The 19905-nt window shown below is 35.9% G+C and overlaps 1 protein-coding gene across 2 annotated transcripts in view; it reads left to right on the top strand.

Annotated features, from left to right (window-relative positions):
- Nucleotides 1-19905, top strand: part of SEMA3C (semaphorin 3C) — a 178204-nt gene that overhangs the window by 78612 nt on the left and 79687 nt on the right. The window contains exons 1-3 of one of the 2 annotated variants that reach the window (XM_064375022.1): nt 8898-9061; nt 13055-13215; nt 14467-14529. In XM_064375022.1, the coding sequence (XP_064231092.1) occupies nt 9019-9061; nt 13055-13215; nt 14467-14529 (267 nt within the window). In that variant the 5' untranslated portion in view covers nt 8898-9018. Of the gene's footprint in view, nt 1-8897; nt 9062-13054; nt 13216-14466; nt 14530-19905 lie in introns of those variants that run through there. The other variant, XM_064375020.1, reaches the window with a different exon arrangement.

The following is a 19905-nucleotide window of genomic DNA, read 5'->3' as shown; positions in this document are numbered from 1 at the left end:
GTGTTTAAAGTTAAATGAACACGTCTCCACTGTCCTCTGCAGTTCTCCAGATTTGTTTCTTGTTTTGAAGCCAAATGTAGTGACTTGGCTAAACAATGAGTCACATTGAAATAAATAATATTTAGATTAAGTAGCTGTCTTTTTAGGAAAACATATCTCCATCTCTTTGTTCATAAAGTCTGGGTCTTTAAATTTGAGATTTTATGGTATATAGTTTATAATATTTTTCCTGTGTTCAAAAGAAAATGAGTTTAAGAATGCATCAAGTGAAAGCATAGTTCAAGAATTTTGGCTAGTGGGGGGAGCTGAGTTTTAAAATTCCAAATAGTTTGTCTTACTGAAAGTTGTGGGTGGTCCTCCATCATTCTGAAGGGATCTAGAGATGGGGATTTTTTGCCAACATATAGATGTTTTCCAGTTAGATACTGAGATTTCTGTCATTGTGTGGTTCAGCATTTTATTAGGTGCAGTGCTGCAGTGCTGCTAGACTCCTGTATGAGAATATATGTAAATTACCATGGTCAGTAAGGAAAGTCTGCATAGCCTGATTCTTGATCAAGGAGTAATTGTAGTTCTCTTAACTGACAGGGTGTTGAAAGGAGCCCTCAGGTTTATCAGAATATTTATAAGTTGAATTTTTGCCCAGAGTGTTTTCTACATTCATTTATTTCTGTGTAGACATATAATAGTTTGAGAATACAAAATAGTTTTATTCTACTTCACTTAATGTTATATCATGAAGTAATCTTGCTCTCAAGAACTCTTCATTAGGTAGAATTATCTTTCTGACAAACTTGCATGTGATCATGGCAGGTACTTGCTCAGATTTTCTTCATTGGCATGTGAAGTAACTTGGGAAGAATCCAGCCCCTGTGGTTTGACAGTCAAGAAGTTTGGATCTTTGCATGTTGGTTGACTTCTTGTTTCTGTTTAGAAAATCCCACTCTAATCCTCTTCTTGATCAACCTTCCCAAACTCCTACTCATCCTTTGACTATCCCACCTGAAGTTTTCTACACAAGCCTTTTCTGCTCCCTGGAAATTTTTTGTTTTCTTTATTAGCTCAACTTTATCCTTCAGGTCAAAGTTTATGTGACTGTTTCCACAGCCATGATGTAAAGCCCTTGTCTTAAACACTTACTCTCTCTTACTATACTTTGTGCATTTATTACTGTGATTTTAGTATAATGTTGAGTGACTTAGTTAATATTTGTTGAATGGAGAAACAAGATCAAGTACTTCCTTCTGTCTAAGATTTCCCTGTTATTTTGAGGAAGAATTAATCTTCATTCTTTAATGCTCCTCAGTTTCTGGAGTCCTCTTTTTATACTGCAATTGCTTATGTACCTCCACTTTAGACTATCCTGTTTGAGAGAAACCAAATTTTTTCACATCTTTACCTGGCTCCTGGCATTTATCATCTCTTTCTCTCTCTCTCTCTTTTTTTTTTTCTGGCAGTAGAGTCTTGCTCTGTCACCTAGGCTGGAGTGCAGTAATATGATCACATGGAGTCTCTACCTCCCATGCTCAAGTGATCCTCCTACTTCAGTCTCCTGAGTAGCTAGGACTAAAGGTACATGCCACCACACCTGCAAATTTTTGTATTTTTTTATAGAGACATGGTCTTGCCATATTGCCCAGACTGGTCTCAAATTCCTCGGGTCAAGCAATTCACCCACCATGGCTCGCTCGGTGTTGGGATTATAGGCGTCAGCCACCACACCTGGCCTTTTTACCATCTATTGAATGATTAAATAAATATAAGTCTCAAAGAATATTTCTATTTTGTGTACAGCCTGCTGTGTTATGTATAAACACAATCAGTATGTCATAGAGAGCTGTAGGATGTGTTATGTATAAACACAGGCATTATGTCATAGAGAGCTGTGGGCTGTGTCACAGAACTTTATGAGGGTGAGAGGGACTAGAGACTTCACTTGGCGCATGGAATCTCTGATTCTTGCTATAATTAAGTGTGCTGACTAAAAGTACTCACTGTAAGTCCACAATATAGTCAAGGGAGTTTTATTGAAAGCATACAAATCCAGCAACTAGTATAAATTTTGTGAAAGACAAGTGTTAAATGTTGCTGTAAGAATCTTCCATATGTGGTTCCAATGTGGTCACTTAAGGGGACATGCTTGGGGAATGCAATCTATTAAATTCTCTGTGTTCTGAGGTTTTGCTGACATGATGCACCATGTCAGCTCATCATCCTTCCCCAATGCACACACATTGGTCTGAAATATGGACTGTCTTTACATTTCTGTCCCACCATCCAATGACTTTGCTATAAATGTTTTAAAATATATCCCTCCTAGTCTTATTTTTTGTGAATGACCTTTAACAATTGTTTTCATATTGAATGTAGCCTGCTTTTGTAACTTAAGCACATGAGAAAATATTTTCCATATCTTAACATCTTTACCCAAAAAGTTATAATGGCAGTGTAATATTTTATTTAGCAGAGGTATACTTTTTTACACCAAGCTCCAAATGATGCTACATTTCTCTTCTGTGCCAGCTTTTTTCTCTGTTTTTAGGTTTCTGCTTTTGTTTTGCTAACCACCTTGGAACTACTGTTCTTGAACTCCTTGCCTCAAAGTAGCTTTTTCCGAAGTGCCAAGAGGTCTAGAAAGCAGATTTCAGATGAAGTGCTTCTTCCTCTACAAGTTTATCTGCCTTGTTTATATCTCAAGTGGACACTCTGAAACTGAGGCCTTTCTGGCAGTATGAATATCATTGATACTGATAGCTCATCTATGTTGTCCTTATATAGATTAGTGATAGGTTCAGATTTTATTCTGCTTTTTAGAAGTTACTGCCAGTTCAGTCTCTCAAGACATGTAAGATATTCTCTAATTGTGTATTCTTCCTACCCTGAGATAGAATCCAGACACTGCTTCCCATACAAGGCACAGAAGATTGGCTTAAAATCTTTGTAATTTGCTTTCATGCCTCCCAAGTGAGCTTAGAGAAAGGAAGTCAGAATTTAGAATTCTCTGTTTAATTGAACTACACAACGCAAATGGAATAAGTTTTTGGTAAGTGATATGGTTTGGCTCTGTGTTTCCAGTGAAATCTTATCTCAAATTGTAATCCTCACGTGTCCAGGGAGAGACCTGGAGGGACGTGATTGGATCATGGGGTGGTTTCACCCATGCTATTCTCCTGACAGTGAGGGAGTTCTCAGGAAAGCTGATGGTTTTAAGTGTTGGACTTTCTTACTCTTTCTTTTTCTCCTGCCATCATGTAAGACGTGCTTTCCTTCCCTTCACCTTCCACCATGATTGTAAGTTTCCTGAGGTCTCCACAGCCATGTGAAACAGTGAGACACGTAAATCTCTTTTGTTTATGAATTACCCAGTCTCAGGTAGTATCTTTGTAGCAGTGTGAAAATGGACTAATATATAGTAGGGGAACAGAGATCCTTGTTTTTTGTTTAGCTTCGTTTTTCTAGAAAATATATAGTTATATTACTGTGACTATACTTCTAAGATAGATTTTTAAATAGACCCCTTTTTCCCATAAGATTTATCGTAATATGAAGAATCACATTAGCTTTACAGATATCCCACAACAATAGACAATATGTGCAAACAGTGAAAAAGAAATTATTTTTATAGACATTTTATTGCTGTACAGAACATTAGAGATTATCTGATTCCAAAATATTCTCCTTCTTCCTTTTATTTTGTAGATGCAGGACCTAGGGAGTGGTCTGGAGGGTGGTGTTGGGGGAAACCCTGTACCAGAAAAAGGTGAAACTAGAACTTTAGCCTTAGTCAACTAATTCCAAAGCCAAGCCTTTCACCTACCCTGCCACACACACCCTACTTTTTAATAAAGTATTCATACTTCATGTAAACTCTGATTTTCTGAAATTTGATGGCATTTTTTTCCATTTGATTGGTTTGTGCTTATGTTTTTAAATCACAAAATTTAAAACATCATAAAACCCAATATAGCAAACGACAACAAAAAAATAGTAGAATGTGAATGAACAAAGACCTGTGTTTCAAAGTTAGAGTCAATTTCCATTACAAAACTACAGAAACAAGGTAGGTTTTAGCAAGTCATAATATAGTCCTCCACCCCCTAATCTGGGACATTTTAGACCATTCAGATGACCTTCCAGGCAGCCTTCAAAAGAAAAGAAAACCATAGAGGGAAAGGAGCAAATACCGATGGACCTGAAACCTGACTTCATCTAAAGGATAGAGGAAGCTTTTATGAGACAGCCCTATTTAAATTACATCAAAACTGTTGATCACATTATAAGTAGGAATTAGAAAAAGGCAGGAAGACTCTTATAAGCAAGGAGAATAACATCTACAAAGGCCCTGAAGCAAAAAAAAAAAGCAAGGCAAGTTTGAAGATGTAACAAGCAAGTCTAGCAGAGCAAGAATAAAGAATAGGCCAACAGTGATGATGAAGGTTTCTGGTGAGGTGATCTTGAACTAGATCATGGCAGGCCTGGAGGGCCATGTTAACCCTTTTCCTATTTGCCCTGAGAGTACTTGCGGCGGCAGCATTTACCCCAAGATAACTTTGCCACAAAATATCTCGCTTTTATTATTATTTTTTTGCATCATCTAGTATATCAACTCAGGAATCAAAATATGTATTACATTTATAGTATTCTGTTTTTAGAAGTGGTATTTCAATTTACAAAATACGGTAACTCTCAATCACTGAAAATGTCAAACCCCAGAAAACGTAGCATTCCTATGTGGGATGTTAATATCTTCGGACAGTTGTTGGCCGAAAATTGAGCTGATGAATCGGACATTTGCGAAATAGACGATTCTGATGATTCAGATGATTCTGATGTTAGTTCTATTTAGAAATAACAGCAAGAACAGTCTTATATTGTATTTTCACAGTGAAAGTCAGTGAGATTTGCATCAGCCTCAAAGAGCATGTTTATGTAAAATTAAATGAGCACTGATAGCATGCTCCACTTTTTTTCTAAATGGGAAAGGTTTAAAATTTTGACTTTTATAATAAAACTAATAAAAAACTATTATAACCAAAATAATTAAAAGGTTGCTTAAAAGTAGACCAGCCATATAATTTAACATCCAAAACATGAATCTTCTGAGAATGAAAGAAAGCACTAGTGATAATTATGCTGGGGAAATGGGCATAATCTGGGGCTGTTTGGGGCATATCGGGGTGAGAGTCATTCACAAACACACAAGGTGCCTGTGTGTCTGTGAATATTCTCTCTGATGCAATGCCTGGGAGATACATTCTGTGTTCACTACTTTTTTTTTTTTTTTTTGAGAGAAAGTCTCCCTCTGTCGCCTAGGTTGGAGTGCAGTGGCATGATCTCTGCTCACTGCAGCCTTCACTTCCTGAACTCAAGCAATTCTCCTGCCTCAGCCTCCCGAGTAGCTGGGATTACAGATGTGTGCCACCACACCCGGCTAAATTTTGTGTTTTTAGTGGTGACGAGGTTTTACCACGTTGGCCAGGCTGGTCTCGAATGCCTGACCTCCGTGATCCACCTGCCTCAGACTCCCAAAATGCTGGGATTACAGGTGTAAGCCACTGCGCCCAGCACTGCTGTCTTTCCTTAGCCAGGCTCCCTGCATACAGTTATTCCCTCATTCCTTCTTTCATCCATTTGGCATTTTGCTTCCCATGGTAACTGTCAAAAAGCATAGAAAAGGGGAACCTTCTGTCTTCTGCATGAAGCTATGTCTGTTCCTTCCATGAAGCTATGTCTGATCCCGCTTTCATGCCACCTCTCATACCTTCTTTAATGCTTTAGTGAGAAGAGCATCACTGAGATTTTGATAGTTCTTGAGTTGTTTGGAGTATGATATCCACCCATCCCCAACTGGTGAAGAGAATCTGGGAAGCTGAGGCATTTCTTTCTTTCTTTTTTTTCTTTTTTGAGATAGAGTCGTACTCTGTCGCCAGGTGCTAGGCTGGAGTACAGTGGTGCGATCTTGGCTCACTCCCAGGTTCAAGCAGTTCTCCTGCTTCAGCCTCCTGAGTAGCTGGGACTACAGGTGTATGCCACAAAATATAAAATTGTATTTTGTAAATTGTAATTTCTGTATTTTTTAGTAGAGACAGGGTTTCGCCATGTTGGCCAGGATGGTCTCAATCTCGACCTCATGATCTGCCCAGCTTGGGCTCCCAAAGTGCTCAGATTACAGGCGTGAGCCACTGTGCCCAGCCGAGACATTTCTTATACTACATTTGATATTATGCAGACCCATGGGCAGAGCAAGAACATGAAAGAAACCCAACTAATAACTGCTGAAGTTGTCAGTCTGATTAGAAAAGCAAGAGGTCGTCTGATTGAGTTCACAGATTAAGGACTGGACTTGCTTTGAATCCTGAAATCTTGTCTCTTTTAATCTTTACTGTGTGATCTTGGATAGATTGCTCAAATTTGCTCAGTTTTATTTCCTTTGTGTGTGGGACTAGAGTAACATTAGAACCTAATGTGAAGGCTTTGAATGGAAATTGTGTTAACTAAGTTTATAAAGCACCTACAACACTTGCTCCTACTGGTAAGCCCACAGGTGGCTGCTATTTGGAGCTATTATTTTTGAGCAAATATGGTTTTAACAACATGCCTTCTGGTCTCTGTTTGCATTAGGAATTAGTAGCTGTAGTTTCAGTTCACTGAAGTTTCACTGCTTTTGTGTTTATTTATTTTTTTTCTGAAGGGACAGGTGAAGTACACTTTCTAACCCAGTTTCAAAACAATAAGCCTCAGGGAGAGAATGGGTCACTTGAGCCCACTCTACTTAAAATTCTTCTGAAATAAGACATTCAGAAGAGGAAATTATCCTGCCAGTAGCAATATCTCTGAAGTAAAAGATATCTTAAAAATTTACTTTGAAATCTGTAGATGTGCATTCTGCCAGAGGCAGATCTGAGGTTTATGATGAGAAGGATGTTTGGATGGACTAGCCAAACAGAATGACAGAATGTTAGGTAAGCAATGAAATAGTCATTAAGACATAGTGTCTTCATTATTTCTATCCTTTTAGTTCAGCAAAGCGTCTAGCCTGCTGGGATATGGGCTCAATAAATATTTATTAAATAAATTAATAACATATCATGAATTTTAAATTAATGAGTAATTACCACATATGCTTCTAATCTAGGGAATCCTGGGAATTGATTTTCGATCAAATAATCTTTTACTTATGTTTGAATTTTATAAAAGGCTGAAGATAATGTAGTATTCTGAGTGAATGAGTTACGTTACTGTGTAGTTTGACAGGTATACAATTGGCACTCTGAATTGCAGGTTTCACATCTGTGGATTCACCAACCAGTGATCAAAAATATTCAGGGAAAAATAAAAAAATAACAATACTATAATAAACATAATACAGACTTTAAAAGCAATACAGTATAACAACTATTTACATAGCATTAACATTATATTGGCTGTTTTAAGTAATCTAGAGATGATTTAAAGTATAGGGAGGTTGTGGGTAGGTTATATGCAAATACTCTGTCCTTTTGTAGCGGAGATTTCAGCGTCCTGGATTTTGCTATCTGTAGGGTGTCCTGGAACCAATCTTCCACAGATAACATGGGACAACTATAAAATAAACTACTCATAAAATAAAACCCTAAACTTTCCACCTTCCTTTATCAAGATCACATTTTTGAGTGCATGAATGAGATTCTTCCTGACTTAGTTAACTCAAAAATACTAAGATCACTGACTGGCTTAACAGAGAACAAAGGTTTGTTCTTAGATAACGAGTGATAGAGTATTGTTGACAGACAAAATATATTACTGTATATTGAACTATGTTGTAATTGCTATAACAATATATTGACTATACTCAGATAGCCCCAGAAGCTTCTATTACCAGGGTTTAGATTTTGGGGAAACCTGTTGTTCTTCCAGCTTTGGTTAAATTCTCAAGCTTCACAAACGTTTTTACTACAAAGAAAAGTTCATGTGGATACATGAATTTTAGGTAAGCGTATTGTGTGGCAAATTTCCCCCCAAGGAATATTGGCATAGAAGACATTACGGTAATTTTCCATCATGGAGCTCTACAATAATGTGGATTACAGGAAACAAATATGCAGTATTTTCTTTATAATGCTGTTTCCTTGGAGATTTTCCCAGGGACTAGGAGACCTATGCTGCCTTTTGTGGAGCCACTGCATTTTCTAATACTACACACTCTCAGCCAGAGTCCCTTATTCATTAACTGAGCATGTCCTGAGAAACAGCACAAATAGCTGTACCTCATGTGCTTCAAAAAGGATGACATCATTATTAAGTTAAAGGAATGACAATGCCATTCTTTGCCTTGTTTAGATGATGGACTAGTAATTATAATGTTTTTCTCTCACTGTAGCCGAATCATTAAATCAGTCACTTTCTGTAACTGTGACCAATTCACTGGTCATTCATTTACTTAAATTGGATCTATGTGAAAGCAAATGATAGATTCTTGGGTCATTCTTTTTATAAATAAAATTCTGATTGCTTTGAGCTCATCTCTTTTGTTGTTTTTTCTCCCCAAGCCGTAAAGTTCAATTATGGCTACTAAGAGCAATTTAAATAGCATTTAACAAAATAGCCTAGGCTTTTATCACAACAAGGGCACTTCTGAAGCAAATCTTCCCTGGTTAACAGCTGTCAACTATCAGTGAGATACAGGTAATTAAATCTGAAGATGCTTTATGGCTCAGAAAACTAGATAAAAATCCATGGACCAGAAGGTCTTAAGTTGATGTAGTTATTGCTCCCTGTGGTATTTGAATTAATGCCATAGACTGACAATTTTCTAATGAAACAGGTAAAGAGAACAGCAGTTGTTTGTTTGTTACTTGCAAATAAAATTTAATTGAGCCTATTTCCCAGCTAAGATCACACTCTTGGTTTTATTTCAATATAGATTAGAAAAAGAAAGGAAAAAGAAAAAACGATATTTTGGAAAAAACGTCAAAACTAAACAACTTCACGATAGAAAATGTGAGAAAGTGGTGGTGGGGGATTGTGTACCCTCAGAAGATGTATTTGTTTCTACAACAGAGAAAGAAAACCTCAATTCAAGGTGCCTAAAAAATGCAAGAATTTCTTTTTATTTCATTTAACAGAATAGTCCAGTAGCAATGTAGCTCTGGTTCATCCAGTGACTCAGTGATTTCTTAAAGCATCCAGATTTTTTTCTACATTTCTGCTTGCCATTCTCAGCACACAACTTTCATGGTAGATGCAATTGCTGCAAATATCATCTGCTCATATACCAATGTCCAGAGGCAGAAACCAAAATCACCTCTTTTTTTGTGTGTGCCAGTTTTTGCTGGAGGCCTCCCTCCAAAGTTCACTGGCTAAAGTAGTTTACATGGCCACATTTAAAACACTTGCTGGTTAGTAGAATGGGGCCAGTGTGGTTGTCACTGAACAGCCCTGTCAAGGCTGAAAGAATAGAATCTATTGGATAGATAATCGGCGGTGTCTCCTGCTGAAAGGAGCATATATTGATCCTGTACTGTGGGCTGCTAGAACATACTTTGAGCTTGGTATTATTATTGCCAATTTATAGATGAGGAAATTAAAATAGAAATGAACTAGTTTCCCCAAGATAATATACTTAGTAAGTGATGAAACTGAAATTTCAACTGAGGACTATGACACCGATTGAGTACTCTCTTCACAATGTCAAACTGTTTCCTATACATCATGAGTCACCTTCAGTTTCAATTCTAGCGCTCCCTTTTTGTATCTAACAACCAACTCATCGCTATGCTTTGCTTTGGTTTTTAGATACACTCTTCCCCAGAGATTGTATCTACTCTCAGAATTCCATATAATAATCCATGAAAAGAACTGAATACCTCTACCTGAAGGTTTGCTATTTCTAATGGCAAAATTAAATCAATTATCTAATTCTACATTCTCGTGGAACATGTCTGCTTTGATTTGAATGTAATTTAATCTGTCCACACCTAAGTACTTTCTCTACCAAATCTCCTTTTCAGATCTCCCAAAAGTAGCAAAAGCATATTCATTTCTCTTATACTTAGCTTACAATGTTAAGGGGAATTTACCTTAATCTCCCCTCTACCCCTGGCCAAAACCCATACAAAATCATTCAAAATTCTTTGCTTTAGGTGTTTCGCACGTCAGTTTTCTCTTTTCATTTTAGCACATCAGGTGTTCATCAATATAATGTCTCGACTACTAGAACAAAGTCTTTTAGTCTTCTCAGCTTATATACTTTAAAAATTATCCTGCATACTCAAATTATTTTTCTTAAAAAGTCTTTTTTTATTGTTGTGTTCTCTTGTTTAAATAATTTGAGTAGATTCTACTTGTAAAAAAATTGAATATGTTAATATATTAACATTAGTATATTAATATTAACTCTAAATCAGGCATTCTAGTCTTTTTTTTCCTTCCCTGTGTAAGAAATTGTTCTGACTTTGCTTGCTGAAGACTGATGTCTTTATCCCAAGTTGTTATAATAGGTAACCCATGTAACCAGCATCGCTATAGCCCAGGGACTCTTCTAAACACTTTATGTATATTACCAGTGTAAACTCACAACAACCCAATGACGTAGATAATATTATTGTCCTGACTTTACAGATTGAGGACACCGGAGTTCAGAGAGATAAAGGCACTTGCCAAGTACATCTAGAAGTGAAATGATAGAGCCAGAATCCAGACTCCAGTAGAAGAGCCCCAGAGGCCATGAACTCAGTTATATTTTACTGTATTAGTCTACGTGTGCCACTGCACAATTACTTATTCAAGAGGTATTTGTTGAATGTGTATTCCAGCAGCCCAAGTAATATCTTACCCCTGGTGTTTTGCAGAAGACTTACACAATCATGAATCATATCCCTGAGAGGAAAAGTAAACTTTTTAAAACACCTGGATTTTAGACAGAATCAGAGCTGTCTATGTCCTCTCCAATCTTTGAGTGATACTTGCTTTGATTCTGTATTCTCTCCTATGTTCTCTGCTCTTGGATCTTTTTCTATTAGCCCTAACTCCTAGTTTGGCGTGGGTTGAATTTTTCCTGAAGGACATCCCTCTCCCGTTTACTTGCTCTCCTCGTGAAGGAAGCTGTTTCAGTTTTTGGGCTGTGGCACCACCTGCCAACTGTGTCAGCTTACTGTCTGTGATTCCTAGGGAGGCTCACTAACTGGAATGGCAGCAGGCTGTACCATGCTCAGCACCCAAGCCCCGTGTTTCCAAAGATCTTTCACCCAGGCCTTTGTTAATGACCTGTCTTTTGTTCTTGTATGCTGTCATGATTTTACATGTTAAGATTCTTCTGAAATCCTTTTCTAACTTCTTGTTTTTTCCAACATAAAAAAAATCCTGTATTTTACTATTGTTTTATGAACAGTAAATCTGAGGCTGTAAGATTATGTCTTAATAATTTTATGGATCTAGCTCCCTAAATTTAAAAGAAGTAGGAAAACATGTATCTATTTTATCTAAATTCGTGTCTTTCTTATAAATCATGATCCAAACTTAATAACGATAATTAGAATTTATTGAATACTATCTATTGTCACTCATTTCAAATATTTACGTGTGTCAAATTGATTTCCATGGGAACACTTGGCAGAAGGTACTATTATTGTTGCTTTTTTACAAATGAGGAAATTAAAGCACAGAGAGGTTAAGTAACTTGTTCAGTACCACAGGAAGTTTGGCAACAGAACCTGGTTTCATTATCACTTGCTTCTTCCAGGGCATTTTCAGATTATTGGCTAAAACTACCTGAAGGATATCATAGCAGACATTCTGAACAAACGTGCCTAGATAATAAGTTAAATTTGTGACTTTTGTATCTTGTCATATGGACTATGGCCCAAGTACTCACAGAATATAGTCCATGACTTCCTATAAGAATGTGTGTCATTTTAATTTCAGTTTTAAGTCAAACTACAGCTCTATTAGAATTTCTAGAAATGGGTTTGTGATTCAACACCTAAAAATCTAGAAATAGTTTGTCATTCTTCAGATTATAATCAAAAGAACAAAGAAATCCTGAACCATTTGAATAGAAAATTCTAAAGTTATGTCACCATACATTCATTGTCTTCAAAGACCAGCTATACAAGCACTTAGGCAACGTGAAAGAAGTTAAATGAGTGTGAGTCACTAACCACTGAGGATACTGAAAACATGAACATTTAGATATCTGAAAATTCATATGTTTTCCTTAGGTATATGCATAGTTATACTGCTAAAAATAACATTGCCTCCTGAAAGTATGTCTTCTTTCAAGTAATTTATAGAAAAATAAGTTGGACTAATTAGAATTATGTTGGGAAGTAAGGCAAATACTTGTAGTAGGAAATAGCAATCCTAAAATGATGAATAAATAGAGTCCAAGAATAAAACATTAATAGAGGATAAGAAGACAACCACACTGCCATTCGTTTTGTTTTCTTTTCAGTCTGCTCACTGTATTTTTTTGTTTGTTTATTTTAACTTGTTTTGAGCTGATGATACCCAGTTATAAAACAGAGCTGAGGTTATTGCAAAAGTGACTGATTTTGTAATCACATACTATTACCATAAACCTTAACATTGTGCTTATTGATTTATGTTTTACTTCAGCATAAATGTAATAAATTAAAATGCTCATTAACATAACTTTTTTTAAATTTTGAGGCAGGGTCTCGCTCTGTTGCCAAAGCTGGTGTGCAGTGGCATTATCATAGCTCACCGTAACCTCTAATTCCTAGGTTCAAGAGATCCTCCCACCTCAGCCTCCAAAATAGCTGGGACTACAGGCACATACCACCATGCCCAGTTAATTTTTTAAACAATTTTTTTGTAGAGACAAGGTTTTACCATGTTGCCCAGGCCGGTCTTAAACCCCTGGCTTCAAGTGATCATCACACGTTGGTGTCCCAAAGTGCTGGGATTATAGGGAACTAGCCCATAACTCTATTTTAAAATTAGTTTCTCTGGACCTTAATTTTTTTGGTAAATATTTTCATATGATTTTTTATTAAAATGATAGAATTATAAAACTAGGATACTCTATCTACACTTGTGCTGTTCGCTCTTTCAGAACTTCGAGAAACCAAGACTTCTGAATACTTCAGCCTTTCCCATCACCCTTTAGACTACAGGATTTTATTAATGGATGAAGACCAGGACCGGTTGTATGTGGGCAGCAAAGATCACATTGTTTCCCTGAATATTAACAATATAAGTCAAGAACCTTTGAGTGTAAGTTTAAGTTTATCATTTTTATGAGGACGGTGTCTACCTTTTGAGTGTCTTTTTTTTTAAAAAATTAAATAACAGTTAAAAATAATATGCATTGGCCAGGCGTGGTGGCTCACGCCTGTAATCCGAGCTCTTTGGAGGCCAAGGCGGGTGTATCACCTGAGGTCGGGAGTTCAAGACCAGCCTGACCAACATGGTGAAACCCCGTCTTTAAAAATAATAATAATAATAATAATAATAATATGCATTTTATTAGAACAATAGGAAATACTGGTCACATGTTACTATGAAAGTTAGTACTTATTTCATGGATTGAAAAGATACGAAGTTCAGTTCTCCTTGTCTAGTTCCATAATTTTTAACAATTCAACACCTGGAGCTAAATGAGAAAGTACCACCTGTGTATAAATATATACAAAGAGAAAAAAAGGGAGCATAGGGTAGCGCATGAGAGAAACGGTCAGAGAAAAGGAAGATCTCCTTTGTCATCTCTGTTTAACCATTGAAGGCCTAAAAGGAAAACAGCTATTAAATACACTGTTACTTGATCCAGTATGGCCTATATTTATCATTCCATTTCACAAGGAAATAAAACTGAGCTTCATTGGAGTGAAGAAATACAAGTAGATTAATTATAAATATATTACAGCAAGGAGACTTCTGCATTTGGTTGTTAACATGGGCAACGGACTGACAACTAAAAAAATTAATGATTGTTGCCAGACTGGACCCAAGGCTCCAATTACTTAGAATACTAGCACGGTATTTCAGAGAGAGGGAATCTCTTAGATTTCATCCAAGTTATTTTAGCTATTGAGGTACCTAGGGGCCCATCTTATGTAAATCTACTAGCCTGGCTGCGTAGTCTACCAAAAATAATAACTGAGAAAACAATGTAAATGTAAATTTATTGTCATATAAGCAGCTGGGAAAAGTGTACTATGTCAAAAGAAGTGAAAAATTCTATTGTTCATATTTATGTTAATAATGATCTTATTTTAATATACAATTAGCAAATGAGCATATGTTATTGAAAAGCATTTGTGAAAGGAAACACCAATGGAAGAAATAAAAAGTAATTGTAATTGTTAAAATAATAGAATGTTAATGAATTCATTAAAAATGAATTTTAAAGTTTTAGTATGGGATCATCTTAAATAAATCTGTTAACAAAAAGTAAATGAAGAGCATTGGGCTATCATATCTATGTCCAAGTGAGATTATGCAACCTTTATTTTTCTTTCTGAGCAGGTTTTCTGGCCAGCATCTGCAAGCAAAATTGAAGAATGCAAAATGGCTGGCAAAGATCCCATAGTAAGTGTTTAAAAAAAAAAAAAAAAAAATGCTAACTTAAATATTTGGTTTTCAAATCCATGTACTTTGAGAGAAGCCAAAAATGAGACAAGGGGTGGTGGTGTTTTAAATTTTTGGCTGGACGCATGCTCAAAACCTAAACATTGAGGAGATTGGAACTCTCGGGTTCCCTGAAACTTCAGAATTCCTAACTGGGTAAAAATTGCTTGCCTTGCTTTCATTATTTCATTCAGATACATTTCATGATGGATTTCAGTAATAACCTCTGTTCCTAGTGATCCAACCTGCAGAATTCTCAACAGGCTCCTGAAACGATGATAATGCAAGTGTCTGGAGCAGCTCCCAGATACTCTGTGGGCTTCTCCCAAGAAAGATTCTCAGCAAAAGGGTAGTGGTTAGCCAGCAAATTCCAGAAATATAAATCACCAGTGATAAATGGCACCTTTGTTAATTAAAAACAGCCACAAAACAGCAATCGAGGAAGCTATAAGTATCAATAAATGTTCAGTATGCAATACTTGTGCAAATTGTATTCCTCTAGGTGAGATTCAAAAGAGACAAGGAATAAATCTATATTGATTTCTACAAATAACTTACTGAAAGTAATACATTGTTATTCTTGAATATTCTAAAACAAATGCATGAAGCAGATTTTTAATGTGTACATGTCATTTAATGTTTATAATGGAGCATATATGTCATCTCACCATTTTACTTCAAATAATGAAAATGTAATAGAGCCAAGCATCAAAATTGTCCTCTCTTTCACAAATAGTATGGTAAAAAGGTTCCTTTCTTCATTCATTCCTTCGATTCATTCCTTCCAGCATCTGTTATATATCTAGCATAGTGCTGGTTGCCGAAGACATAATTGGTGCAAAAACAGAAACAGTTCCGACTCCAGTCAACTTTATTATCTTATTAGAAAAGTCAGCCTTCATCATTTGGGCATGGAAATACAAACTAATTCAGAAATAAGCTGGAAATACGGTAATTGTGTGACAGCCTAGTCAGTGTATACACATACATTCAGGTCTCGGGTCATAACAAATAATAGGCCACGTTAGTGTTAGCAAATGTTAACTAAGCATTTGTTCTGTGGTAGGATCAAGAGACGCTGATTTCAGGAATGAAGGCTATGCACTGAATCTTTGAAGCAGAGATGGATCAGATAAGCCCAAACATGGGAAAGTGGAAATATGGGATTGAGGAAATGAAACTTTTATTTTCATGGACTCTTAACAGGTGTAAAATTGCAAAAGCTTTTGGCTCAAGGCAAGGCCATGGAAGACTCTGGAGGGTAGGATCTCTGGCCTTAATAGAGGGTTCTTAGAGTGATTTATCCAATAAGAAAAATTTAAAAGTGGGCAGGAGAAATTTGCAGGACATAGTTGCTATCCAAAGGATCTGTTAGACCACAAACTTGGCGGGAAAATCCAGAAAAATGTAGAAGAAACACTAAAACAAATATGTTACAATGGCATTCCAGGAAACCAATAGTAGAATGAAGTATAATGTTGCAAAGAATGAGGTTTTTTCTCCTGAGGCTATTATTTTAATAACTGTGCATGAATTAAACTATTTTCTTTTGTTCTCTAATGAGATTTTTTTCCCGTTGATGTGTATCTGATCATGCCTTGCCTTTTGCCACAATAATGTTCCGTGGCTATAGTTACTGAATTTCATTGTCCTTTGTTCGAAAAGATTTGCATTTCCCATTCATATAAACTGCCACAGGCAGAATGTGTAGAATTTAGGTACCTTTGTACATTCTATTTCTAAAAAGTGCTGCTGACTTTCTGAAGAATCTTAGACAAGTCATTTGGTTTCTTGCTTTCTTTGTCAAAATAGAAACCTTCCGAGGTTTTTTTGGTTTTGTTTCGCTTTCTGACAATTGAAAGTTATTAGGTAAAAATACATCAGTATTCATGCTGACATTTTCCCATAGTTTTGTCATGTTGTAATTTGTTGATATTTTAAAATTCTGTTATATGGCCAGTTGTTATACACAAGGAAAATATCTATGGAGTGCTCTTTCCTGGGTATTTTTAGGAGTCAGCTGGAGAGGTTTGGTTGTCCATATAGTATTGTTGAGTCCTGGAAAATAATAATCAAAAAATACACGTTTGGTCTATGCAAGAAAAGAATGTTGAACAAATCCATCTCATTTCATACATGTGATGTACTTACAGAAGTGTCCTTTACTTAAGCTATTGGAAATAAAAGGCCTGTGGTAGAAAAATAATGTGAAATAGATCTTTGGAAGTTCTACAGAACAACCTATCCTTTACATTTCTCAATGAAACCACATACTTAAGAACTTCTTAAAACATGCTATAAATATTATCTAATAACCTAATATTTTTAAAACCCAGGAATTTATTATTTTAATTTGCACAGTTTATTTAGTTGTTATGAAGAAACTGGAGGTGAGTAAGATGGAGTCCTTACATGTAAGTCTTTACAATGTACTAGAGATGATGAGACATATATACAGTAATTTTCAGAAAAAATACCCAACATTTAATGGAACAGGGCAAGCCCCGTTCTAAGTACTTTATCTTAATCCTCATAACAGTGGTCCAAGGTGGACATTATTGTCACCACCTGTCTTTTTACAATAAAATAACGGCATTGCTAAGAAAGTGAGAAACAAGCTGTTGTGCTGTGAAGTGGGATGATCTGTGTCTAAACAGCTTGGATCTGGTACCCTTACCACTAAAACATGCTACCCCACCAGCGTGAAAATGGTAAATACTAAGGATACACACAAAAGACAAAGAAAAGCGCAGCACAGCTGGGATATTTAGGAAAGGTTTGATAGATTTTGTGGCAATCATATTAGAACATCTGTTAACCTTTTATTTCAGTGATATTGAAATTTGAACAAGTCGTACCCTCTCTCTCTCTTCCAGCCTTTGGTATGTGCTACATGCAATTGAGCTTTTCCTTCAGTTATCTTCCCGTGTTTTCAGCCTAGGAAACATCTACTCACCCCTTCGGGTCACGGTGCATACAAGCATGGGAACCTGTTCCAACTGATTGTCAGGGCTTGAGGGCAGGATACAGTGGATGATGCGTTTATTAATGCTTTTAGATTAATTATGTTTGTAGTGCATTTGTTATGCATATATTTTAGAAGTATATTTTCATTAAGCTAAAACTTTCTGCTTTTAGCTCTGTTAATCATCTAAGCAAAACATAAAGTGGTGGCAATTAAAATCCATACTGCTCTAACAACTGAAAACAAAAACAGAACAGTTAAGCATCCCTTAATCCTTTAGATTTTTTGGTTGTATCAAATTTTAATTGACATTATAACGAGATAGCAATTATAAGAAGAAAAGTTAATATGACTTAAATTTTGATCTTCGGTAATAATATAGCATAATTCTGTAGTAAACTGACATTTATAAAGAAAATAAATTTTCATGGTGGGAATACAGCTAATTTTCTGCCTCAGCTAAAAAGAATATAACCTACTTCCCATTTCTCTCTCTGCCCCTACATACTCACATTCCTACATGCTCCATTTATTTCTAAATGTTAATATTTTATTCATACCCTAAATAAATTGAGCTTAAACAATAGCACATGCTGTCAAACATATCCATGAGATAGGGCTTAATGAATGTACTGTGTAAATACCATAGGAGACAGTTGAAAAATTAAGTAGGATTAAATATATTTAGATATGTATACATTACATGTACATGGTGTCAAACTTGATTTATTAATTGTAGAATATCAGTTTCCCTATTTCTGTAACCACACGATCCAAAGCTCCTAAAAATATATTTTCTTTATCCAAATACCTTGATTAATTTACCTAGACCAAGGAGGTATAGACAAAGAGGAAAAATGTATGAGGTATTTTTATGTCATTGCAGAGTATGGACCATGAAGAGTCAATATTTTTTAAGGCCTGTCTACCTGTGCTCCAGGGTTTATTTTTAAAACATTTATTTTTATATTATAAAACTAATATATTTTCAATACAACAATCTTTGAAGGCCTAGAAAAGTACATAGAAAGCAACAGAAAATAAATCATCTCTTATTAGCTCTTCGACCTTGGAGACTTAAACTTTCTGTGTGTCTTGGTTTTCTTAATTGTGAAATGTGCTAATCCGTAGCACTTAACCTTATTGGGTTGTTAAAAGGATTGATGAGTTAATATTTGTAGAGAGCTTAGAGCAGTGCATAGTACACAGCTAATGCTGTATCGCTGTTAAAGAAAGTAAATTGCACTACTGAAATAATCATTCGTAACAATTTAGGGTATATTCTTCCAGGATTTTGTTATATAGACATAGATGTATATATAAAATAGAATGTTACTATATTCCGTTTAATGTTAACAGCTTATATTTCATTAACATTGTGCTAGGAAATCATTTTGAAAGAGAATCAAACAATGAAAAGAAGGCATCTATGGTATTTATTTCCACTGAAGTCTCTGAGGCTTCATTCATTCTGCAAACGTTTTGTGGGTTTTACTGTGGTTTGGACCTACACTAAGCTCTATGCAGGATAGCTGCCCAGATTATTTTACCAGGTTTATAGACAATATCGATATTAAAATGCAAATAAAACAAATCTAATATTGGACAATTGGATGTGTTTATTATGTGCAAGATACTATTTCTACTGTTTTTTAATATATTGTCCACAACAGGTATTGCCATTGCCATTTTAGAAATGCAAAGATCGAAGCATACAGAAGCCAAGTAGCTGTCTTAAGTTCTGAAAGCTAGTAAAGGATGAAGCCAAGTTTTAAACCTAGGTCATCTGACTCTGAGATCTGCATATTTAAATCTACTCTGTCTTCTCTGCAATACTCTCTCTTGCCTATCTGAAGACTATGGCAGGATGGCAGACCAACTCTAATTGCCTCCCTGATTTTATCGCACAGTTATCCTCAAACCCTTCTAGGCACTAGTCCCCAAGTAAATCCTGCACTCTCATGTCTCTGATTATTGTTCATGCTCTTTTTTGTTGAAATGTTCTTTCTTTATGCTTTTGCCTGTGAAAATCTCTAAATTATTCTGCAAGACTCAGCTCAAATGTCACCTCTACTCCAACCTTTACCTCTAGGGCAGCATTACTTATTGTCTTTCTTTCCTTCTACAGCAGATTTAAAATACAGCCCAATTGCAGTATCTATCATAGCCGGATATATTATGCTCTCCTTTCTTTAAAAGCAGGCATTGCTTGAGGCTATTCATTTCAGTGTTGCTAGTACCATATACAGTGCCTTGCATAGAATGACTTCAGCAGATATTTACAGGATGGAACTGACACTATTACAGTAGTCTAGGTCAGAAACGAAGGCAGCACAATGGAATTGGAAAGGATCTAGATAATCATTTTCAAT

The sequence above is a fragment of the Aotus nancymaae genome, unplaced genomic scaffold (assembly GCF_030222135.1).
Source record: "Aotus nancymaae isolate 86718 unplaced genomic scaffold, 86718_ANA_hifiasm-v0.15.2.pri h1tg000002l, whole genome shotgun sequence".
NCBI lineage: Eukaryota > Metazoa > Chordata > Mammalia > Primates > Aotidae > Aotus > Aotus nancymaae.
The sequence above is the reverse complement of the archived record's forward strand: the minus strand, read 5'-3'. Positions and strand labels throughout refer to the sequence as shown.